General features: G+C 49.3%; 1 protein-coding gene across 2 annotated transcripts in view; it reads left to right on the plus strand.

Moving 5' to 3' along the window:
• Window positions 1-20919, plus strand: part of RABL6 (RAB, member RAS oncogene family like 6) — a 79519-nt gene that overhangs the window by 40026 nt on the left and 18574 nt on the right. For both annotated transcript variants that reach the window (XM_075015514.1, XM_075015513.1), the window contains exons 8-10: window positions 4471-4574; window positions 12140-12486; window positions 15734-15890. In XM_075015514.1, the coding sequence (XP_074871615.1) occupies window positions 4471-4574; window positions 12140-12486; window positions 15734-15890 (608 nt within the window). The remainder of the gene's footprint in view (window positions 1-4470; window positions 4575-12139; window positions 12487-15733; window positions 15891-20919) is intronic.

Consider the following 20919-nt stretch of genomic DNA (forward strand, 5'->3'; position numbering starts at 1 on the left):
GGTTTGAGGCAGGAGAGCTACTTTCCCTGTCTGGTGGCAGGCAAGATGGCAGAGCCCCAGCCCAGCTGGCCTCTCTTGGTGCTTCACTGTCCCCATGGCCATTCTTAGTATTGCATCCCCCATCTGCCTCTTGCTTTTTCCTCTTCCTCCGTCTGCCCCACCCCCCCCTTCCATGTTCTGGGAAGTCCTGAGATTTCCAGCATTTACCACTTTGCAGGCAAAACACCCTGACCTTGGTTTAAGTTGGGTAAGAAGAAGCTGCATACCAGATTTTGTGGTTGTAGCTCTTATGGTGTACGAGGAGTTTCTGAGCAAATGTAGCACCAACAGGCAGACATGCTCTAAAATATGTATATCATAGAATCATATGGCTGGAATGGACCTCAAGAGGTCATCGAGTCCAGGCCCTTTCTTCAAGCAGGATCAACCCCAACTAAATCATCCCAGCCAGGACGTTGTCAAGCCTCTAGGGATGGAGATTCCACCACCTCTCTAGGCAACGCACTCCAGTGCTTCACCACCTTCTTGGTGAAGTAGTTTTTCCTAATATCCAACCTACTCCTCTACCTCTAACTTCAGACCATTGCTCCTTGTTTTGCTGTCTGTCACCACTGAAAAAAGTTGTTCTCCATCCTCTTTAGTGCTGCCTTTCAGGAAGCTGGAGGCTGCTATTGAATCCTCCCTCAGTCTTCTCTTCTGCAAATTAGATAAGCCCAAATCCCTCAGCCTCTCTTCACAGATCATGTGCTCCAGCCCCTTAATCGTTTTTGTTGCCCTCCGCTGGACCTGCTCTAATGCACCCACATCCTCTCTATACTGGGGAGCCCAGAACTGGATGCACTATTCCAGATGTAGCCTCACCAGTGCCAAATATAGGGGAATAACTGCTTCTCTAGATTGGCTCAAAATGCTCCTCCTAATGCATGTCAGTATGCAATTAGCCTCTTTGGCTACAAGGGCACACTGTTTACTCATATCCAGGCTTTCATCCACCAGGACCAGACGGCATTCACCCAAGGGTTCTGAAAGAACTCAAATGTGAAATTGCGGAGTTATTAACAGTGGTTTGTAACCTATCCTTTAAATCCACTTTGGTACCAAATGACTGGAAGACGGCCAATATAACACCAATATTTAAAAAAGGCTCTAGAGGAGATCCTGGCAATTATAGACCGATAAGTTTAACATCAGTACCAGGCAAATTAGTAGAAACACTAGTAAAGAGTAAAATTGCAAGGCACATAGAAGAGCATGAATTGTTGGGCAAAAGTCAGCATGGTTTCTGCACAGGGAAGTCGTGTCTAACTAATCTATTAGAATTCTTTGAAGGGGTTAATAAACATGCGGACAAGGGGCACCCAGTGGACATAATATACCTAGATTTCCAGAAAGCCTTTGACACGGTCCCACACCAAAGGCTTTTATGTAAATTAGGTGGTCATGGGATAGGAGGAAAGGTCCTTTCATGGATCGGGAATTGGTTAAAAGACAGAAAACAAAGGGTGGGAATAAATGGTAAATTTTCACAATGGAGGAGGGTAACTAGTGGTGTTCCCCAGGGGTCAGTCCTGGGACCGATCCTGTTCAACTTGTTCATCAATGATCTAGAAAATGAGGTAAGCAGTGAGGTGGCAAAGTTTGCAGATGACACCAAGTTGTTCAGGACAGTCAAAAGCAAAAGGGATTGTGAAGAACTACAAAAAGATCTCAGCAAACTGAGTGATTGGGCAGCAAAATGGCAAATGAAATTTAATGGGGGTAAGTGTAAGGTAATGCATGTTGGAAAAAATAACCCAAATTACACGTACTACATGATGGGGTCAAATTTAGCTACGACAGATCAGGAAAGGGATCTTGGAGTTATAGTGCATAGTTCTCTGAAGACATCCACGCAGTGTGCAGCGGCAGTTAGTAAGGCAAATAGGATGTTAGGAATTATTAAAAAAGGGATCGATAATAAGACAAAAGATATCATACTTCCCCTATATAAAACTATGGTACGCCCACATCTTGAGTACTGCGTGCAGATGTGGTCTCCTCACCTCAAAAAAGATATCTTGGCATTAGAAAAGGTTCAGAAAAGGGCGACTAAGATGATTAGGGGCTTGGAAAGGGTCCCATATGGGGAGAGGCTAGAGAGACTGGGACTTTTCAGTTTGGAAAAGAGGCGATTGAGGGGCAATATGATAGAGGTATATAAAATCATGAATGGTGTGGAGAAAGTGAATATAGAAAAATTATTTACCTTTTCCCATAATACAAGAACTAGGGGACACCAAATGAAATTGATGGGTAGTAGGTTCAAAACTAATAAAAGGACATTTTTCTTCACACAGCGCACAGTCAACCTGTGGAACTCCTTGCCCGAGGAGGCTGTGAAGGCCAGGACTCTATTAGGGTTTAAAAAAGAGCTTGATAAATTTTTGCAGGTTAGGTCCATAAATGGCTATTAGCCAGGGATAAAGTATGGTGCCCTAGCCTTCAGAACAAGGGCAGGAGATGGATCACTTGATCGTTGTCTTCTGTTCTCCTTCTCTGGGGCACCTGGCATTGGCCACCGTCGGCAGATGGGATGCTGGGCTCGATGGACCTTTGGTCTGACCCAGTATGGCCATTCTTATGTTCTTATGTTCTTACCATAATCCCTACATCCATTTTCAGCTGTACTGCTGCTTAGCCAGTCCATTGCCAGCCTATACAATGCTTGGGATTCTTCCGTCCCAAGTGTAGGACTTCACACTTCACGTTGTTGAATCACATCAGATTTCTTTTGGCCCAATCCTCCAGTTTATCCAGGTCACACTGGATCTTATCTCTACCCTCCCAGTGTAGCAACCTCTCCCCCTAGCTTAGTGTCATGCGCAAACTTTCTGAGGGTGCAATCCAGTTCTCATCCATGTTATTAATAAAGATGTTGAACAACACCAGCCCCAGAACCAAGCCTTCCAGCACTCCACTTGAAACCAACCGCCATCCGGATATTGAGCCATTGATCACTACCTTTTGGGCCTGACCGTCAAGCCAGCTTTCTATCCACTTTATAGTCCATGTATCCAATCCATACTTCCTTCGTATACGGGCAAGAATGTTGTGGGAGACTGTCAAAAACTTTGGTAAGTCAAGGTGTGTATCGTATGCGCTGACTTCCCCATGCTACAGAGCCTGTTAGCTCATCGTAGAAGCTAATCAGATGTGTCAGGCACAACTTGCCCTTGGTGAATCCATGTTGACTACCTTTGATCAGTCCTTCTCTTCCAAGTGCTCCAAAATGGATTCTTTGAGGATCCCCCTCCATTATTTTCCCAGGGACTGAGGTAAAGCTGGCTGATCTATATTTCCTTGGATTGTCCTCCTTCCTTTTTTAAAGATGGGCACTACATTTACCTTTTTCCAATCATCTGGGATCTCTCCTGATCTCTAAGAGTCTTCAAAGATAATGACCAAAGGCTTGGCACTGACGTCTGCCAATTTCCTCAGTATCCTTGGGTGCATTAGATGCAGACATGTGGATTTGTGTATATCTAGTTTTTCTAAGTAGCTCTTAACTTGTTCCTTCCCCACTGAGGGCTGCTCTCCACCTTCCCACACTGCATTGTCTAGCACTGTAGCGTGGGAGCTGTCCTTGTCCATGAAGGCTGAGCCAAAAAAAGCATTGAGTACTTCAGCTTTTCTTACATCATCTGTCACTAGGTTACCTCTTATCCAATAATGGCCCCACACCTTCCCTGATCACCACCTTGTTGGTAATATGCCTGTAGAAACCCTACTTGTTACCCTTAACATCCGTTGTTAGCTGCAGTTCCAGTTGTGCTTTTGCTTTCCTGGTCACTGCCCAGCATTCTCCAGCCATATATTTATATTTGTCCTTAGTCAGCTGTCCACGTTTCCATTTCTTATCTGCATCCTTTCTGAGTTTGAGCTGAATAAGGATTTCCCTCTTAAGCCAAGCTGGTTTGCATTTCTTACTATGCAGTGGGATGACTTGTTCCTGTGCCTTCAGTGAGACTTCTTTAAAATACTCCCAGTTCTCCTGAACTCTTTTCCCCTTCATCTTCCTTTCCCAAGGGATCCTGCCAGTCAGTTCTCTTAGGGAGTCAGTCTGCTCTTCTGAAATCAATGGTCTGTATGTTACTGCTCACCCTCCTTTTGTCAGGATCCTGAAATATACCACCTCATGATCACTGCAGCCCAGGTTGCCACCCACTGAGTAGCAGGTCAAGTTGTGCACAGCCTCTGGTCGGTTCCTTCAGCACTTGTACCAAGACGTTATCCCCAACAAAACTTATTGGATTGTCTGTGTGCTGCTGTATTGGTCTCCTAACAAATGTCTGGATGATTAGAGAGAGAGATTAGAGAGAGAGAGAGATATGAATAAAGTGGTGACATGAGTGCTAATGCAAGAACTTGCAAGCTCCCAGGTATCTGGTACAGTGACTTTTCCTGTTCAGCTCTTTGTTTTGTTTTCTGCAGAGGGAGACATTGCTCCGCCAGCTGGAGACAAATCAGCTAGATATTGATGCAACATTGGAAGAGCTCTCAGTGCAGCAAGAGACAGAAGACCAGAACTATGAAATGTATGTTCCTGAGCCCTCCTTTCTAACCTTTTTGCTTCAGTCTATGTTGTTTCTGTCTGTTGGGTAACGATACTTTACATGAGTCATGGAAGGTCCCAGGGATACTATTAGTATTTGTTTGGGTATTTCACTTAGTCTCATATAAATTAGGAGAGTCTCCAATGCAAAGCTTGCTCTTTAAATTCCAGCTCTGGCTCTTTGCCTTCAGACATGATGTCAGGGATCCCTCCCCACTCCACACTGTGAGTGCAGAAAGTGGGGCCCTGCAGAGACTTAAAAAACATCATGCCTATCCACAGGCTTTACTTTAAAACTTCTCAGGGGCACAGATCCCCTAGACCCTGGAAGGTAGCTGCCATCGCTCCAGTTCTTGTAGAACCCTTTTTCCCAGGCAGGCACACTGGGGGATGCCCCCTGTGGGGAAAATTCCATCCTTCTTCATCCTTCCACTGGGACTTGAAAACCAAACCAAGCTGTAACCTGATAGCTGTGTGGCTGAAAGGTGCGTACACAGACCCTTCTCAGGCACAGGCATCAGATTGCTTGCTTTGAAAAAGTGATTTATTTACAAAACGAGAGAATAAATCATGGGTTGCAGGCAGAGAAAAATATTTCCCTTGGATTTATCTTAAAAGTTCCAGGGGAAAAAGATCAAGTCAAACAACACAAAAGAGAGAGGACAGAGCAGCCAGCCCAAACTTATTCAAAATAAGCATAATCTGATTGCATCTAACCATACATTTCCCTTTTACTTACTTTGTTTTGGGTGATTTTGCGACACTCTGCATATTTCTGAATGGCTGGGAGACATCTCCCCCAGGCTGCTTCCCTGCTGCTCCGCGGAAGAGAAGGCTCTGAAAGCTGCAGTTCTCGGTTTAAACAAAGCTACTTCACTCCCATTGGCTCACCTGGGATTGAAGTATGGCAGGAGAGATTAACACCTTCCCTGCCCTCATTCATGACACATGAGCTTTGGGAGGGAAGAGAAATTGAGGTGGAGCTGAATAAGGTGAAGTGGCAAAGCACTAGTGAGTCATATGCCTCTCTAGTCCAGCACCCTCAGGAACTGACTTGCAAACCAGACAGTTTGCTAGTCATCTAGTCCAACCCCCTGCACAAAGCAGACCTAACCCGAACTCAGTCGTCCTAGCCAAGGGTTGGTCTTTCTGGCCTTAAAAACCGCCTGGACACTCATGCCAGTGAACTTAATGTACAAACATGGAATGATGACCTATAGGTACTAATGTTGTGTGAAGCTGCCTTCCATCTGAGGAGGTCACTGCACTTTTTCAAACACTGATTAACCTTCAGCTCCCATTATGTGCTAGGTTTGTGGATGGGGTGCGTTAAGCACAGAGACATGAAGTGGGCTTGTCTAGGGTTGCCCAGGAAATTATTGGAAGCACTGGGCGTGGCACCTTGCTCTCCTGGCTCCTAGCTCTGGGCTATGGCCAGAGAAGCACAAGGCTGTTAATGCGAGGCCCTATGAAGTGTGCTGTTCCAGTTATGTCTGCAATCCATTCTTCCTTCTTTGAGTGGTCCCCGTGGGTGCTCCACAATAGGTGTCGGGCTCGCCCGGCGCTGCAGATCGGAATTCGTCTAGCAGTTTCTATTGGATCGCGCGTGCGCCGACGCGCGCCGCTCCCTTGCGCACCCCCGGCCATGTGTGCGATCCAGTCCCCGCCAGTTCCTTCTCAACCGCCATCGGCTGCAGACGGAATCCGCTCCGGCTAAAGCCAGAGACAGATAAGAGAGTTGTTTTTATGTGTAGTTTGTTTGTTTTTTGTCACTAAAAAAAAAGAGAGAATATTAGACAGTAGAAAGAAGAGGAATGAAGGAGAGAGGGGCGGACAAGAAGGCTAGTTAAGCCATCCGCTGCCCCACAGGCCGGTGATTGTTATTTTGGGTTAGAAAGCACTGATTAGTGGCTAAGTACCTTATTAACAGTAAAGACTCACCGCGATGGCTGCCTCGGGGTTTAAGAAGTGTGAGTCATGCCGCGAGGCTATGCCGGCCTCCGATGGGTATAGTGAATGCATTCACTGCCTGGGAGAGTCACACGTTACCCAGAAGTGTTCCCACTGCGCTAAGCTTACAGCCAGGGCCAGGAAAGACAGAGAGATGAGGCTCAAAATGATCTTGTTAAGGCTCTCCAGCCGGAACCACCAGAGAAGCCTCACACAGAAGGGCCCTCTGGGTTGCATAAAAGGAAGGCAGCCTCTTTGACCCCCTTGGTGCAGAAGAGGAGGAAACTCTCCCCGGCTCGATCCTTGCCGGCAGGCCCAGCGGGCAGGACAAGTGGAACGCAGAGCCCCCAGCCGCAAGCTCATGAAAGCGGCAGCGCAGCAGCGCATGTGGCAGAGGCTGAGCCTCCAATTACACAACAGGTGACACAGAAGGCACCACGAGCGCCAGCGAGGCCAGCGCCGGAATCGGCAGCACCGGCTTCTGCGGCACCGACAGCTCAGGGGCACCCGGCACGGAGCCTATTGGTGCTGGAGGAAGCTACCCGCGTGGCACCGCCGCTGACTGTGCCGAGCATGGTGCCAACAACAGGGCTGAGATCCCCGGCATGGGAAGGGGCGGCGCCCACCCCGCAGGAGAGGGGCAAGGCAAAAACAAAAGCTCGGCACCTCAGTCCATCTCCAGGCAGGGCCGCGCTGCCCTTATCTCCTAGCCCCCCGAGATACACACACCGCACCGACAGGCTGTAACTCCACCAGCTTATTTAGGGCCTCCCTCTCCGTTCCTCCAACCAATTTCACCATGGCTTGGGCCACCGTCACCATTTCTGGGCATGGATCCCCTTGAGTACTATCACAAACCAGCTTCACCACTATCTATGTCGTCACGGAGGTCCTGCTCTCCCAGACATCATGGGTACACTCCCCGATTGTGGTCCAGCTCTCCATCACCGGGCCCTTGCCTGTGCTGCTATGGTCGTCCTCATCATGCTGAACACAGACACCGCAGGTCTAGATCCAGGGGCAGGTCCTCCCCTGCTTCTCATCAATACCCCCGTGTACACTCTCGCTCTTGGACAGGAACACAGTTGTCTCATGGGGGAATTAGGTCCAGAATCCCGAGACTTCCCTTCACAATCCTCCAGGGAACAAGTATATTATCGACCTCGAGCCAGAGGATTTGAGAGAGGTGTACCCCAGTGGTTCCTCCTCATCCTCCCCAGATGAGGCCATGGCCCCCGGGGATGTCTCCCCCCCCAGATAACCTTAAACAATTCCAGGAGCTGTTCAAAAGAGAAGCTTTCACACAGGACATTCAAACAGCAGAGGTGCAGGAGAAGCATCATAAACTCCTGAAAAATTTGAGATCCCCGGCTTCATCTGAAATCGCTATCCCGCTGGACGAAGCCATTATGGAGTCAGCCACTAACATATGGCAGACCCCGGCCTCTATTCTGCCTACAAACAAGAGAGCGGATAAGAAGTACTTCGTCCCAGCCAAGGGCATGGAGTTCCTCTTTAGTCACCCTCAGCCCAATTCTTTGGTGATCGAATCGTCCCAGCAGAGGTCGAAGACGTCTCAGTACAAGTCGGGGGGATCGGATAAAGATGCTAAGAAGCTAGAGCTGTTTGGCAGGAAGGTCTATTCCTCCTCTACCCTATTATTGAGAGTGGCAAATTACGCGGCACATCTATCAAACCACAACTTTGAGAATTACTCTAGACTCACTTCCCTCATGGATTCACTCCCGGAGGACAAGAAGCCGGTGTTAAAGGCGATTGTCCAAGAGGGCTATGCGGCGTCGCGGACGGGAGTCCAGATTGCCCTGGACGTGGCAGACACAGCGGCACGTTCAACAGCTGCAGCAGTGGTAATGCATAGGGAATCCTGGCTCCAGACGTCTGGTATGCCCAGGGACCTGCAGGCGAAGATCGTGGATCTTCCCTTTGATAAGCAAAAGCTGTTTGCGGTCTCAACCGACTCGGTCCTCCACTCCAGCAAAGACTCGAGGGCCACACTTAGGACCTTGGGTATTTATACTCCCCCATACAAGAAGAAGAAATTTATCCTCAGCAAAGACGCTACGCTTACCAACCACAGCATGCTCAATATCAGCGAGGCTACGACCAAGGGCGCCATCAACAGCAGCAATACAGGACTCCCAGGCGATGTTCTCAACAAAGCCGTACACCCTCGGGGCAGGCCCAGAGACAGCAAGTTTGACGGGTATGTCGGGGGCTGCACTTTCAACACCATCGCTCAATGCCACTCTCATCTCATGTTCCATCATCGCCTCAAACCGTTCCACTCCCAATGGCAAAAGATCACCACAGACAAATGGGTGCTAGAAATTATAGCCACGGGTTACACGATCCCTTTCCAGTCACTTCCACTGATGAAGCCTCCCGCCAGGCCTCATCTCAGGGACGCTGCCCACGAGGCGAGGCTCAAACAGGAGGTAGATCACCTCATGTTCATAGGGGCGGTGGAAAGAGTGCCGGAACAATTCCAAGGGAAAGGCTTTTATTCACACTACTTCCTAACAGAGAAGAAAACAGGAGGCTGGAGACCGATCTTGAATCTATGGGGCCTCAACCGTTACTTGCGCAAGCAGTGCTTTTGGATGATCACAGTTGCCTCCATACTTACGGCACTGGACGATGGAGACTGGTTTGCAGCCCTCAACTTACAAGATGCTTACTTTCATATAACAATCCACCCAGCACACAGACGCTTCCTCCGCTTCACGGTCGGCAGGGAACATTTCCAGTACAGGGTTCTTCCGTTCGGCCTATCCTCAGCACCCAGAGTCTTTACCAAAACCCTGGCAGTGGTATCAGCCTAGCTGCACAGACAGGGGGTGTTTATTTTCCTATATCTGGATGACTGTCTGCTGAAAGGGGCCTCAAAGGCAGAGGTCTTACGCATGATACGCGTCACCGCGAACATGTTTACTTCACTGGGCCCAGTTACCAACCTCACAAAGTCAAAGAGCAAACCCACACAAGATGTAGAGTTCATAGGGGCGCGCATAAACTCTATCACAGCAAGAGTATACCTGCCCGCTTCCGCACCATCAACTCCCTGGTGCAAGTCATGACATACAGCCCCACGGTGCCGGTCCTAACGTGCCTGCAGTTGTTGGGGCACATGGCGGCAGCGACGTTTGTGTTACAGAATGCCAGGTTACACATGCAAAGCCTGCAGCATTGGCTGGCGAGTGTTTACAAACCGGCATCCCACACTGTCCACAGGGTAGTGTTGCCCACAACGGAGGTGCGTAGATCCCTAGTGTGGTGGGAAAATCCCAAGAATCTGCTAGTGGGGGTGCCTTTTTCACCAACCACAAATTTCTATCTTTCTTACTACCGACGCCTCCCACATAAGATGGGGAGCGCACATTGGCAGCAAGGTGAAGCAAGGGCTGTGGTCCCCTGCGGAACAGACACTGCACATAAACATACTGGAGCTCAGAGCAGTGTTCAACGCGTGCAGACATTTTCGAGGTTACCTGCATGGCAAAGTAGTCAGGATCAATACCGACAATACCTCCACTATGTTCTACATCAATCGACAAGGAGGGGCACGATCCCGTGCGTTATGTGCGGAAGCAGTCCAATTGTGGAACTGGTGCATCGCCAACAACATAACGTTGAAAGCCTCGTACTTGCCGGGTGCTCACAACGTGAAGGCAGATCAGCTGAGCAGGCGCTTCGCACTCACGCACGAATGGCAGATCCCCTCTGACCTGCTACGGCGCATTTTTCGTACATGGGGGTTTCCCCAAGTCGATTTGTTTGCCACCCAGTACAACAAGAAGTGTCCCCAGTACTGCTCCTGAGCAGGAATAGGGCAGGAGTCCCTGGGGGACGCATTCATGATTTCATGGAAGGGCCCTCTACTCTACGCATTTCCCCCCCACAACACTTATCCACAAGGTTCTGCAGAAAGCCAGAAAGGAGAGAGCTCACATGATACTTATAGTCCCAACTTGGGACTGGCAACAATGGTTTCCCCTGCTTCTGCGCATGTCGGATCGTCCAGCACTTCCCCTACCGGTGGCGCCGGACTTACTCATGCAGGCTCAGGGGTCCATGGTGCACCCGTACCCTCAGGGTCTGCGCCTACAAGTATGGTTAATCCATGGCTCAGCGTCTTAGAGCACGTGTACGGAGGGAGTACAACAAGTCCTGGAGTGTAGCCGAAGGACCTCCACCAGGAGGACTTATGAACAGAAATGGACTCGATTTACAGCCTGGTGTTCCGCCAAGCAGTTAGCTCCCCTTGACGCTCCTATAACCGTAATACTGGAATACCTATTGGACCTCAAACGAGACGGGCTTTCTCTGTCCTCGCTAAAGGTCCACCTCGCTGCTATGTCAGCTTTTCGGCATACAGAGGAAGGGCCCACTGTATTCGCCCACCTTATCGTCACAAGGTTCTTGAAGGGGCTGGTAAACCTTCAGCCCCCTCGAAAACCGCTTCCACTGTCGTGGAATTTGGACTTGGTGCTCAGCACGCTATCGGGGCCACCCTTTGAACCACTAGCCATGGTACCCCTCCGACTCCTTACGATGAAAACAACCTTCCTCCTTGCGATTACGTCAGCCCGCAGAGTGAGCGAGCTCGCAGCAGTGATGGCAACGCCACCCTGCACAGTATTCTCAAAGGAGACGGTGACCTTACGGTTACACCCAGCCTTCGTTCCAAAAGTTTCCTCAGAATTCCATCTTAACGAACCAATAGTTTTACCCTCGTTTTACCCAAAGCCTCACAGCTCCAGCAAGGAGGTGCGCCTACATCTCCTAGATGTGAGAAGGGCGTTGGCCTTTTACAAAGACAGAACTAAGTCCTTCCAGAAAACGGGCAGGCTCCTAGTGTGTGTCGCTCCCAGGTCAAAAGGGGAAGGCCTCTCTTCACAGAGAATTTCAAAGCACATTGTGTCCTGTATAAAAATATGCTACGAGCTTCGAAAGACCCCTTTGCTGGCCCCGCCTAGGGCTCACTCCACCAGGGCGGTGGCGGCGTCAACAGCCTTCAAGGGCATCGCGTTAAAAGACAGCTGTAGAGCGGCGACCTGGTCATCCTACGACACCTTCGCCAAGCATTATGCCCTATGTTGGGTATTCAAGGAGGATACCCGTCTGTCGACAGCAGTCCTCTCGGGGGCAAGCTGCACATGAATCGATTACCCACCTCCTTACTTGGGTTACTGCTGGGTAGTCACCTATTTGTGGAGCACCCACGGGGACCACTCTAAGAAAGAGAAGTTACTCACCTGTAGTAACGATGGTTCTTCAAGATGTGTCCCCATGGGTGCTCCACCACCCGCCTATCCTCCCTGCTTCGAATCTCTATTTGGTGTTTTTCAGGAGCATCCGAGGCGGTTGGTCAAGGAACTGGCAGGGACCGGATCGCGCACATGGCCGGGGGCCTGCAAGGGAGCGGTGCATGTCGGCGCATGCGCAATCCAATAGAAACTGCTAGAAGAATTCCGATCTGCGGCGCCGGGCGAGCCCAACACCTATTGTGGAGCACCCATGGGGACACATCTCGAAGAACCATCGTTACTACAGGTGAGTAACTTCTCTTTCCTGCAGCTTCCTTGAAATGATGGAATCCCGAAGTCGTGGACACGCATCCCCAATGGCAGCTGATGGACAGAGCCCTTCTTCTGGCTCCCAGTCGCCCGTAGTACCTCCCAGCTGCACGTCAACAGACAGTTCTAGTCCTGGTACCCCCCAGCCACCACCACCTCAGCAGCCTCCTGCCAATACAGCAGCATCTCCTGAGCCTCCCTCATCCTTGTCACCGGTGCCTCCCCTAGAGGTTCAGCCATCCACAGCCTCCCCAGCAGTGCCTGTTGCAGTCCCACTGCAAAAACGCAGCATTATCTCCCGCCTCTTTGGAACTTCTCCAGCACCAGAGACACATCCACCCCAGCCAGGTAGGTGCTGCTGCAGAGAGTCTCTGGATTTTGCTGTCTGGTAGCAAGTGCATGGACATGCTTACAGTATTGCCCTATTTCTTTGCTTTACTACTTCAGTCCCCTGTCAGAGGCAGAACAGGCAGCCCTTGTGTCTTAGCAGCACAAAGCTTATATTTGCTCAATATAAATCTAAAGAGAGTAGTGTGGTGGCTTTATTCTTTCTTTTCTTCCCACTGCCTTGCTTGATTTGCCTTGTTCCTCCAGCAGGGCTTGTGTTCCTTCCAGCAGCAGAATGATGAACTTCAGGGTTGGCAAGGTTAGATGTAGAGAACTCCTGGGGAAAGTAATGAACTGTCAGCTTCTGAGCAGAAATGTGCCCTTCCCCACCGCTGGGCCTGTTGTACTCGCATAAAAATCCAAGTGGTAATAGAAATCCATGCTGGCACAGATTGCATATAAGTGTGGCAGCTACAAAGCAAGCATAACAAAATAGTCTAAAGCTTGTATTCAAGGAACATGATCCTTTAGCCAGAAATCAGAACTGTGCTGGCTCTGTCGCAGATTCACCCTAGGGACATACACACCTGCACAGTTGGTACATGGAAGAGAGTAGCCCAGTAAACAGCAGGGCAAAGTAACGCAAAGGTCATGGAGAACTAGTATCAGCCAGGCAGAATTCCAGTGCGGAGGCATCCAAGGCTGTGCATTGCTTTCATTTCTACTGATCAAGATTTTAATTTACCGATCGCATTCGCTTTGCTCACTAAACTGACTGGAGCTGTCACTACCTAGCGATCATTAGTGTGACATGATTTTGAGTCATCTTTTGCTAAATATCTCCTCCAAAGTGTTATTCAAAGGAGTTTGTAAAGCTATCAAGGCACCCACAGAAAGGGGGAGGTGCTCAAAATGCATGCTCAAGTTTAAACTGTAAAACACTTCAGTTTTAATTCTGCACATGGTGTCCTGGATCATTTGTGACAAAATCCACCAGTTTCAGTTTTATAAGTTTTCTTACATGTGCCAGTTGTCTGGAAGCAGGAAATAGGAAGAAGGAAGGAAAGCTGGACATTAATGACCTGCAGATCTTTTTATGCTGTGCAAACAAAAAACAAACCAAAACCCCTAAACAATCAAAAAATATGCAAATTGGCTGCAAGGTGTGGCCAATCTGCTTCACAATTTACACTGGAAGTGAAAACATGGAACTGAATGCAAACAGGCAATGGATTCACTTAAAAGAATGGATACAGTCCAGCCTCAGTGCCGTAATCTTTCTATCCATTGCTTCATCACAGAATAACATTCAGAAAGCCATAGTGTGTCAGATTGGCCAAAGAAAATTTGAGCCTCAAATAAAAGTTCTGCCATGGTTACTTTTGTAAAAGAGTTAGTTCCTATGATGGTGCTGTTTTTCAAGCAAGGAAGCAAACAAAAAAGCCACAATTAGCTCTGGTCTATTAGAAAACTTGCATTAGGGCAATCAGGGGATAGTCGATTGTTCATCTTAAAGGATTCTATAAACAGAAGTGGTGGTTGTTGCACTTCTGTGTCTGCTTTTCTGGGTGTTAAGAATCTAGGATGAAGATTAATCTAGGAGAGGAGCAAAGACTGGTCAACACGTAAGACCTATGAAAGCAACACTTACTTACATAATACCTTGAGGCACTGACCTTTTGGAGGTCTCTTGCTAGGTACCTTACAAAGACAGAATAAGTGACAGTCTTTGCTGTGAAGCTTACAATTTAAATAGTAAGCTCCTGTGCGAAACCAGCTGGGTGAAAGACAAGAAAAGACTAACAGGGTCTCTTAAGGTAATTTAGCTATGTGCACAGTTCATGGGTGTGAAAAACTAGTCCTATCTACAATCACAGCACGTTCCCTGGTAGCCACAGGCAGCACTCTAACTTATAGTGGTGTAGGTGAGCTTTAAGGAGGAGAAGTTGTGGCGTTTTTGGTACATGCCAAACCAGCAGTAGCTAAAATGAAGCTCGTTTTAGAATTTCACCTGTCTGTGAAGCAGTGGTTTGAGTGGCCTGGTGCTTTTCTTCTGCTACACAGCAGCCCTGCTGAGGGAATTAGGGACCAAAGACTTAAAAGTTCTGTGCACAGTATTTTAGGAGCCTGCAAATATTTTGTCCATAAATAAATGTGAGCCCAGCATGGTAGTGGGGAGTGGAGGCTGCTGGCTGCCTTGAGGTAGCAGATCATCTGTAGTTTTGGAACTCGGCAGCGTGGCATCACTTGACCCGCAGCTTGAGACCTGGCCTTGCCCCAGAAACACTGTGGGACCCTACCCCTCTTTGCTAGGAGCACCAGGTGTGGGGGTGTGGGCTCAGCCCAGCAGGTTTGTTTGTGGAGCAATCTGGATGCAGGTAGCCCAGTGGGAGATCTGGGTGCAGGGCAATGGGACCCACGTGATTGTGGTTGGCCCTCAAGGGGACCTGGATGTAAAGAGATGGGGCTTGGCAGGAGGACTGAGTGGGGGCTTGGTAGGGGGTTCAGGTGATGGGGGAGTGAGGCTTGATGGGGTGGGAATCCAGGTGCAGCTGGCGGGGATCATTGGCATGGGGATGTGGGTGCTCATTGGAGGTGTCCGGGTAAGGGTAGGGCTTGTCTGGGTGAGGGGACGATGGCCCTGCGTAATGAGCGGGGCAGCTGCTGCTGAGGGGATGCCATATGCAGGCTCCTGTTCCCCCCCGAATCCCTTACCCCCTCTTTTCTATCTCGCCTCCTCTCCTTCCCTGCCTCCTCTCCCTCCCTCTTTTAATTTCTCCCTTACCAGCCCCACACATTGTTGCCCAGCACCCAGCAGGAGAGCCCAAGCGTTACTAGGCTCCAGGAAGCTGTGTTCAGCTGCAGAGTCAGTGGAGATTTTGCTTCCTTAAGATGGGCACCTCTGCGTGTGCAGAAATAGGGGGCAGTGGGACGTAGCCCCATGTGCCCACCCCCATGCCTCAACTCTGTTGGGGGGGGGGGGGGCAGGGCCTCCCACTGCTCAGATCATCTCCCTGCTCCTCTCCCCCTGCCTTGCAGCTTCCCTTTGCTTCCTTGTCATTTTCTGGAAGGAGCCGTAGGAAATACGGGGGCAGCCACACAGAATGTCCAACTCCTGTGCCTGTCTGCGCACAGTAGTGATGCTCTGCATGCTGGAGAAGCATTTTGTTTGAGATGCATGGGGGATGAATTCTCTACCACACCAGCAGGGCATCATTTACCCCCAGCTTTTCTGTGATGCCTTACCTGATCAGTGTCCCATCTACAGATGCTGCTACTGTTCCCCCCAACGAAGTCCCTTTAAAAGTGCAGAGTGTGGAGGACTTTGTTCCTGATGACAGCCTGGATCGCAGCTTTCTGGAAGATCCAACCCCTCAGAAAGACAAGGGGGTAGCGAGGACGAAGGACCACAATGAAAGCGACAGGTGAGGAGTAGAGGAAGTGGGGGCGTTGGGGAGAAGCAGGATAGAAATAGCACTTGGAAGTGCAGTCTGGGTGACTGCAGGAGCGTGTGGGACACATCAGCATTTCCCTGTGGCTCTAGTCCCTTACGTACACAGCCTGCAACCCCACAAACGGTGTGTATGTACTGGTGGCTTCGCCTCAGATCCTCAATGCCCAAGAAATCAAATGGCTCTGTGGCACGGCTGGAAGACAGTGGCGGTTGAGGGGAGTGAGTATGTCAAGAATGCCAGCTAGCAACACTTATCCCTGTTAAACTGAAGAGGCTGCCAACTTGAGCTCTTCTGCTGGCCGTAATTAAGTATTATTCACAGGCGGGAGGGTGGGGTCTCTGTTCTGCTCGCCAGGTCCCAAAACCACTTACAACCACTACCTTGGAAACCCCCCCCCGAATGGCTGTTGCTCTTCTGTAAATTGCCCTAGTAGCAGATGCTGTCAGAGTGCCAGTTAGCACATTAGCGGGATGAGTCTGTCATGGCCAAAGCATTGTTGTTTCTGACGTGCTTTGAATACCAGAAAGCTGAGATGCCAACAGCGAAGCCTAATTTTTTTCTGGCTTTGATCGTGCTTCCAAAACTGAGAGGCTCCATCCCTGCATGACTTTGAGATTCTTGCTGGAAAGCGTGTTACATTGCTGTGTCAGAGTCAACTCTCTTCAGCAATCCAGTTGAAGTGTAGGTTGCAGATCCATAATCAGGCTGCTCATTGGGTGCAGCCGTACCCCCAGTGAACTGGAAGAGCAGGAAGGCATTGGAGGAGTTTGCCAATGGCTGTGGCTAAAAGACACTCTGTAGCTCAACTGCAGATTATTAAAACTGTGCCGTAATTGCTGGGGTTAGTATCTGGCTTGTGCCGTGCAGGAGATGTCAGACTAGATCATAGTCCGCTCTTCTGATCTTAACATAGTCAATAGTGATCTGCCTGGTGCTCTGTTTCAATGTTTTATGGTCTAAAACTGTTACTTTCCTCCATATTCTTATCCTCAAAACATCAAGATGCCAAGTCTGGCCTTCGGGGGGTTTTCTGGAGGTCTTCTGAGGTGGCCTCAGAGTTATTTGGAAATCTTGCCTGTTTAATTAAAAGGATGTTGAATCTTTAACAAATATTTCCTTTCTCCAAAACGTTACTCACTGGAATTAAATAGGCATTAAAATGTATAAAATCCAAAGTGTTGAACAGTCTAATCACTGCTCCTCTCTCTTGATCAACCCTAAGTCTCTTCACTGTTGGCGTCCCTAGTCATGATGACCTTCCAGGGCTGACAACCACCTAAAGTTTAGATGGGACCAAGCTGAAAAAAGTGTGTGCGAAAACCCATCTGGCTGCATGGCACGAGCTCATTGAATTTTATTCCTTTAAATTTAGGGATGACCAAGTTTGGTTTCATGACTGTAGCATCTCCCTGTAGGAAGCCCTTTGGCTACATCTCCACTATGAGATAAATTCAAATTTAAGGCAGTTAGATCGCTACTGCCACATGATTGTCTTTTACTATAAATACCATTGGCTTGATTTAGGGAGCATTAACATTGAGGTTCCAGTATGACAGTTACCTGACAGGTGTAGCATCAAGCTCAATTTCAGAAGTTCAATTAAAGGCCAGTGCGGAAGCGCCACGTCTTAGAATTTATTAGCCTCCAGAGGTGTCCCATATGTAACCCACAACGCCCCTCTCAGCTCTGCTCTGGCCTCTTCTCTCCAGTTAATTAGGTAGTAGACCATGAATTTCCAAGCGGGAGCAGCAAGCCCATGGCTGTGGGCTCATGTTTGTATGAGAGTCCGAGAAGTGTCTTTTTCTTTCTTTGCTATTAGGGCTGTGAGTGCATCTACCCATTACAAATGGCCCCTGCAGGGAGTTTGTGGTTCTGGCTCTATACTTATTTCCGTGGTGCCTGGTGCCCGGCACTGTTCCACTGCACCTCATGGCAACAAGGCTGTTGTGGGGGTTGTGCTTGCATGAGATGCCGAGAAACTTCTTCTCGGTGGTTTAGATTTGTGCGTGAAACCCCGTCCCCTCCTCCACAGGCGCCACACAGTCTGGGTTTTTCCCTCGCTCAGCCACATCACGTGGGTAGCCCCCAACCCAACAAAAAGACGTGCCTGCTGTTTGGTGCTCACCATGCTGCCAGGCAGCACCATGTCCTGGTCTCCAAGGGTGGGAAGGATATTTGGGAGCTTGCAGCTGCTGGGGGAAATCTTCCTGGTGGCTAAGATACTCAGGGAGGACCACCTCCACTGGCCCCACGCTGAAGCCCCCTCCCAACCCCCATAGCATGGGATCGCTGGGGCTTTCAGTCACCGGGGTAAATTCTGCCCCAGTGGCTAAGGTCGTCAGGAGGCTACAGCATTCCAAACGGCTCTGCACCTGCACAGAACAGCACCCGTGGCCCCTCCCCCCGGCCCCACACAGATATTCTCAGGAGCTTGCTGTCCATTGCAGCCACCTGCTGGTTTGATGTCTTGGTTATAAAATCTTTTTGCTAACATATCCTATCTGTCTTCGTGCTTTAACCCCCTCAGAAATGGGTGGTGGGGGGTGTGACTTGAGATTCCTGTTTGCATTACAAGTTCAGTGTATGATATTTCCCTGCCATCGCCCGTGTTGGCAGTGTCTGTGTAGTGAAGGGGAAAGTCAAAAGTTTTTTTCCTAGACTTTTCTGTCCTCTTTCTTCTAACTTTGAGAATACAGTTGGAGTCCCTGTATTTTTTTCAGGGACCGGATGCAGTCACGGGAGGGGGGACACTGAGTGGATGGCCATTTGAGAATTCAGCTTCAGAAGACAGACATTTCTATAAGCTTTTTTGCCGTCTGTATGGATGCCCTACTTCTCCTTCCTTTCAGTGGGACAGATTGACGTTTGCTTAGCATGGGAAGGGAATGAGGACAATGCAATGTGGGAAGATGTCAAAGACCAGCGAGCATACCCAGAATGCTATGGGGATGAGGGAACTGTAGGATAGGTTCCCACAATGCACTACTGCAACAGTCAGTGTTTGCCAATTTGAGTGTGGCAGCAATGAGTCGACTTTGTGAGGCTCATGTGGGAGGTGAGGCTGGTCAGATTCTATCTTAATTCCCAAATTACAAAATCAATATTAATAAAGTCGAATTTATCTCATAATGTAGCTGTAGCCTTTGTTGCAGTTTTTACAGCCTCTGATCCTTACCACTTTTCCTGCCACCATGGCCCAAATTTCAGTCCTGCCTTGTCTGCTGATTTTCTTTTCCTTCCCTGCTGGCCTGGCTAGTTGAAGTTTGCACCACTAGTGACCGTGAAATGGCCACTGCAGCAGATTTAACTAACCTGAATCCAGAGATGTGATACCTGCCGCTCCTATCCACAGCCCACGCTTTTCAGTTCATCCTGCATGCCACTTATGAAGCTGTAGGCCGTGCCCCTCTTTGACAGCAGGTGCTTATAAGGGGCTCCAGAGAAGCAGCCTCTAACAACCAGCAGTATCTGTTGCAGCCAGTAGAATGAGGTAGCTGAGACCCAGCAGAGCAAATGCAGTTCTGCAGAATGCTGCTCTCTGCACCCAGCCATTCCCTCTTTGGGGACCTGTCTTTAAAGCAAAGAACTTGGAAGCTGCTTCCCTTATTACCAAACATGCAACAGACAAACTGGGAGCCTGATAGAGAGACCCAAGGCTGGGGTTCTTGACCAGGTGTATTACAATGTCTGTTACATTTACATTATGCGCAGGCATCTCTGCTGCATTTGTATTACAACCATGCATAAGCACAGCCATGTTTGCTGATACAGCAAGATACTGTCTGTGTTGAAAACACATCTGCCTCTGTAACTAGCCCAACTAGAATGAACAAAATGGCTAGATTTCCCCAGGAGCAAGCGACATTGCCCTACCTCATTCACGCAGCTGTGTGCTAGTATAGAGTGTGATTTCCTTTGCAAAAAGGGGAAGGCTATGTCTGTGTTGGAGACTGTGCAGCCACACAGCTGTGTAGGTGGTGTTGCGTTGCTATAAGATCTGTTGTGTAGCTGCTCTGTGCCAAAGAGAGCTTTCCCATCAATGTAATCGTACCACCCCCCAACGGGCAGCTCTCCGCATCAGCACTTATGTTGGTGTAACTTACTTCAGTCACAAGGGTGTGTTTTTTTCACCCTCCGAGCAACAAGTTCTTGGAGTGTTTGCTTGTGCTGATTACAAGTGGGTGCGCACGCTCCATGTACAGTTGTCAGAAGTTCCCCTGGGGTCACACCGTCAAGGCACTGCATATGGAGCCTGCTGACCTGGCACCTCTCTGGTTCCTTCTTAACACCGGGGATGGTCTTTGGAGCCGTGTGTTTCTCTGGCCTTGGCAAGTGTTTCCCCTTTCGATTTCTGTATCTTCAGCCTGTTAGTATTAGTTGTCGTTACTTAGTTGCTAGTGGGCGTTTGTTGAGGTCCCTTCAACCCCAGTTCATTCCCCTCTTGGGGCTTGATATGCCTTGATCCCAAGGGGTAAAACCCTGCAGGATCTGCAACAAGCCTGTGCCGAAGAATGGCCCTATGGCTCCTGTGTGAAGTGCCTGGGGAAGCATGTCAAACAGGTCGTTGCAGGGTCTACTGAGGATTCTGCACTAGAGCTAATAAGGAAATGGCTCATGGTGGCAGCTCTCCGTCCCCAGCCAGCTCTAGGCCAGCAGGGGACAGCGCCCAGCATCTGTGTGGAGCACACTGGCCACAGTTAGAGGCACTACGGCACCAAGCATGTTCTTTGTCTTAATGTTGTCAGCCAGGTAAATGCCTTACTTGTCCAAGAGTAACCATGGCTTGGTGCAGGGCACCCATACAGGGTTGCATATTAGCTCAGGATTAATGCATGTGGGGCAGGTTGCCAGGGCAGCTGAGGCTGGTGCAGCTTGCTTATTTTTGCATGTTTTGGGGGTTCCTGCTAGCTGGCATGACAGTGCCACGTGAGCTAATGCTAATTTGCGTTGTCAAATATTGTCAGTATTGCACCAGTGATTTCCTGACACATTTTCCAAA

The sequence above is a fragment of the Carettochelys insculpta genome, chromosome 21, assembly GCF_033958435.1.
Source record: "Carettochelys insculpta isolate YL-2023 chromosome 21, ASM3395843v1, whole genome shotgun sequence".
Taxonomy (NCBI): Eukaryota; Metazoa; Chordata; order Testudines; family Carettochelyidae; genus Carettochelys; species Carettochelys insculpta.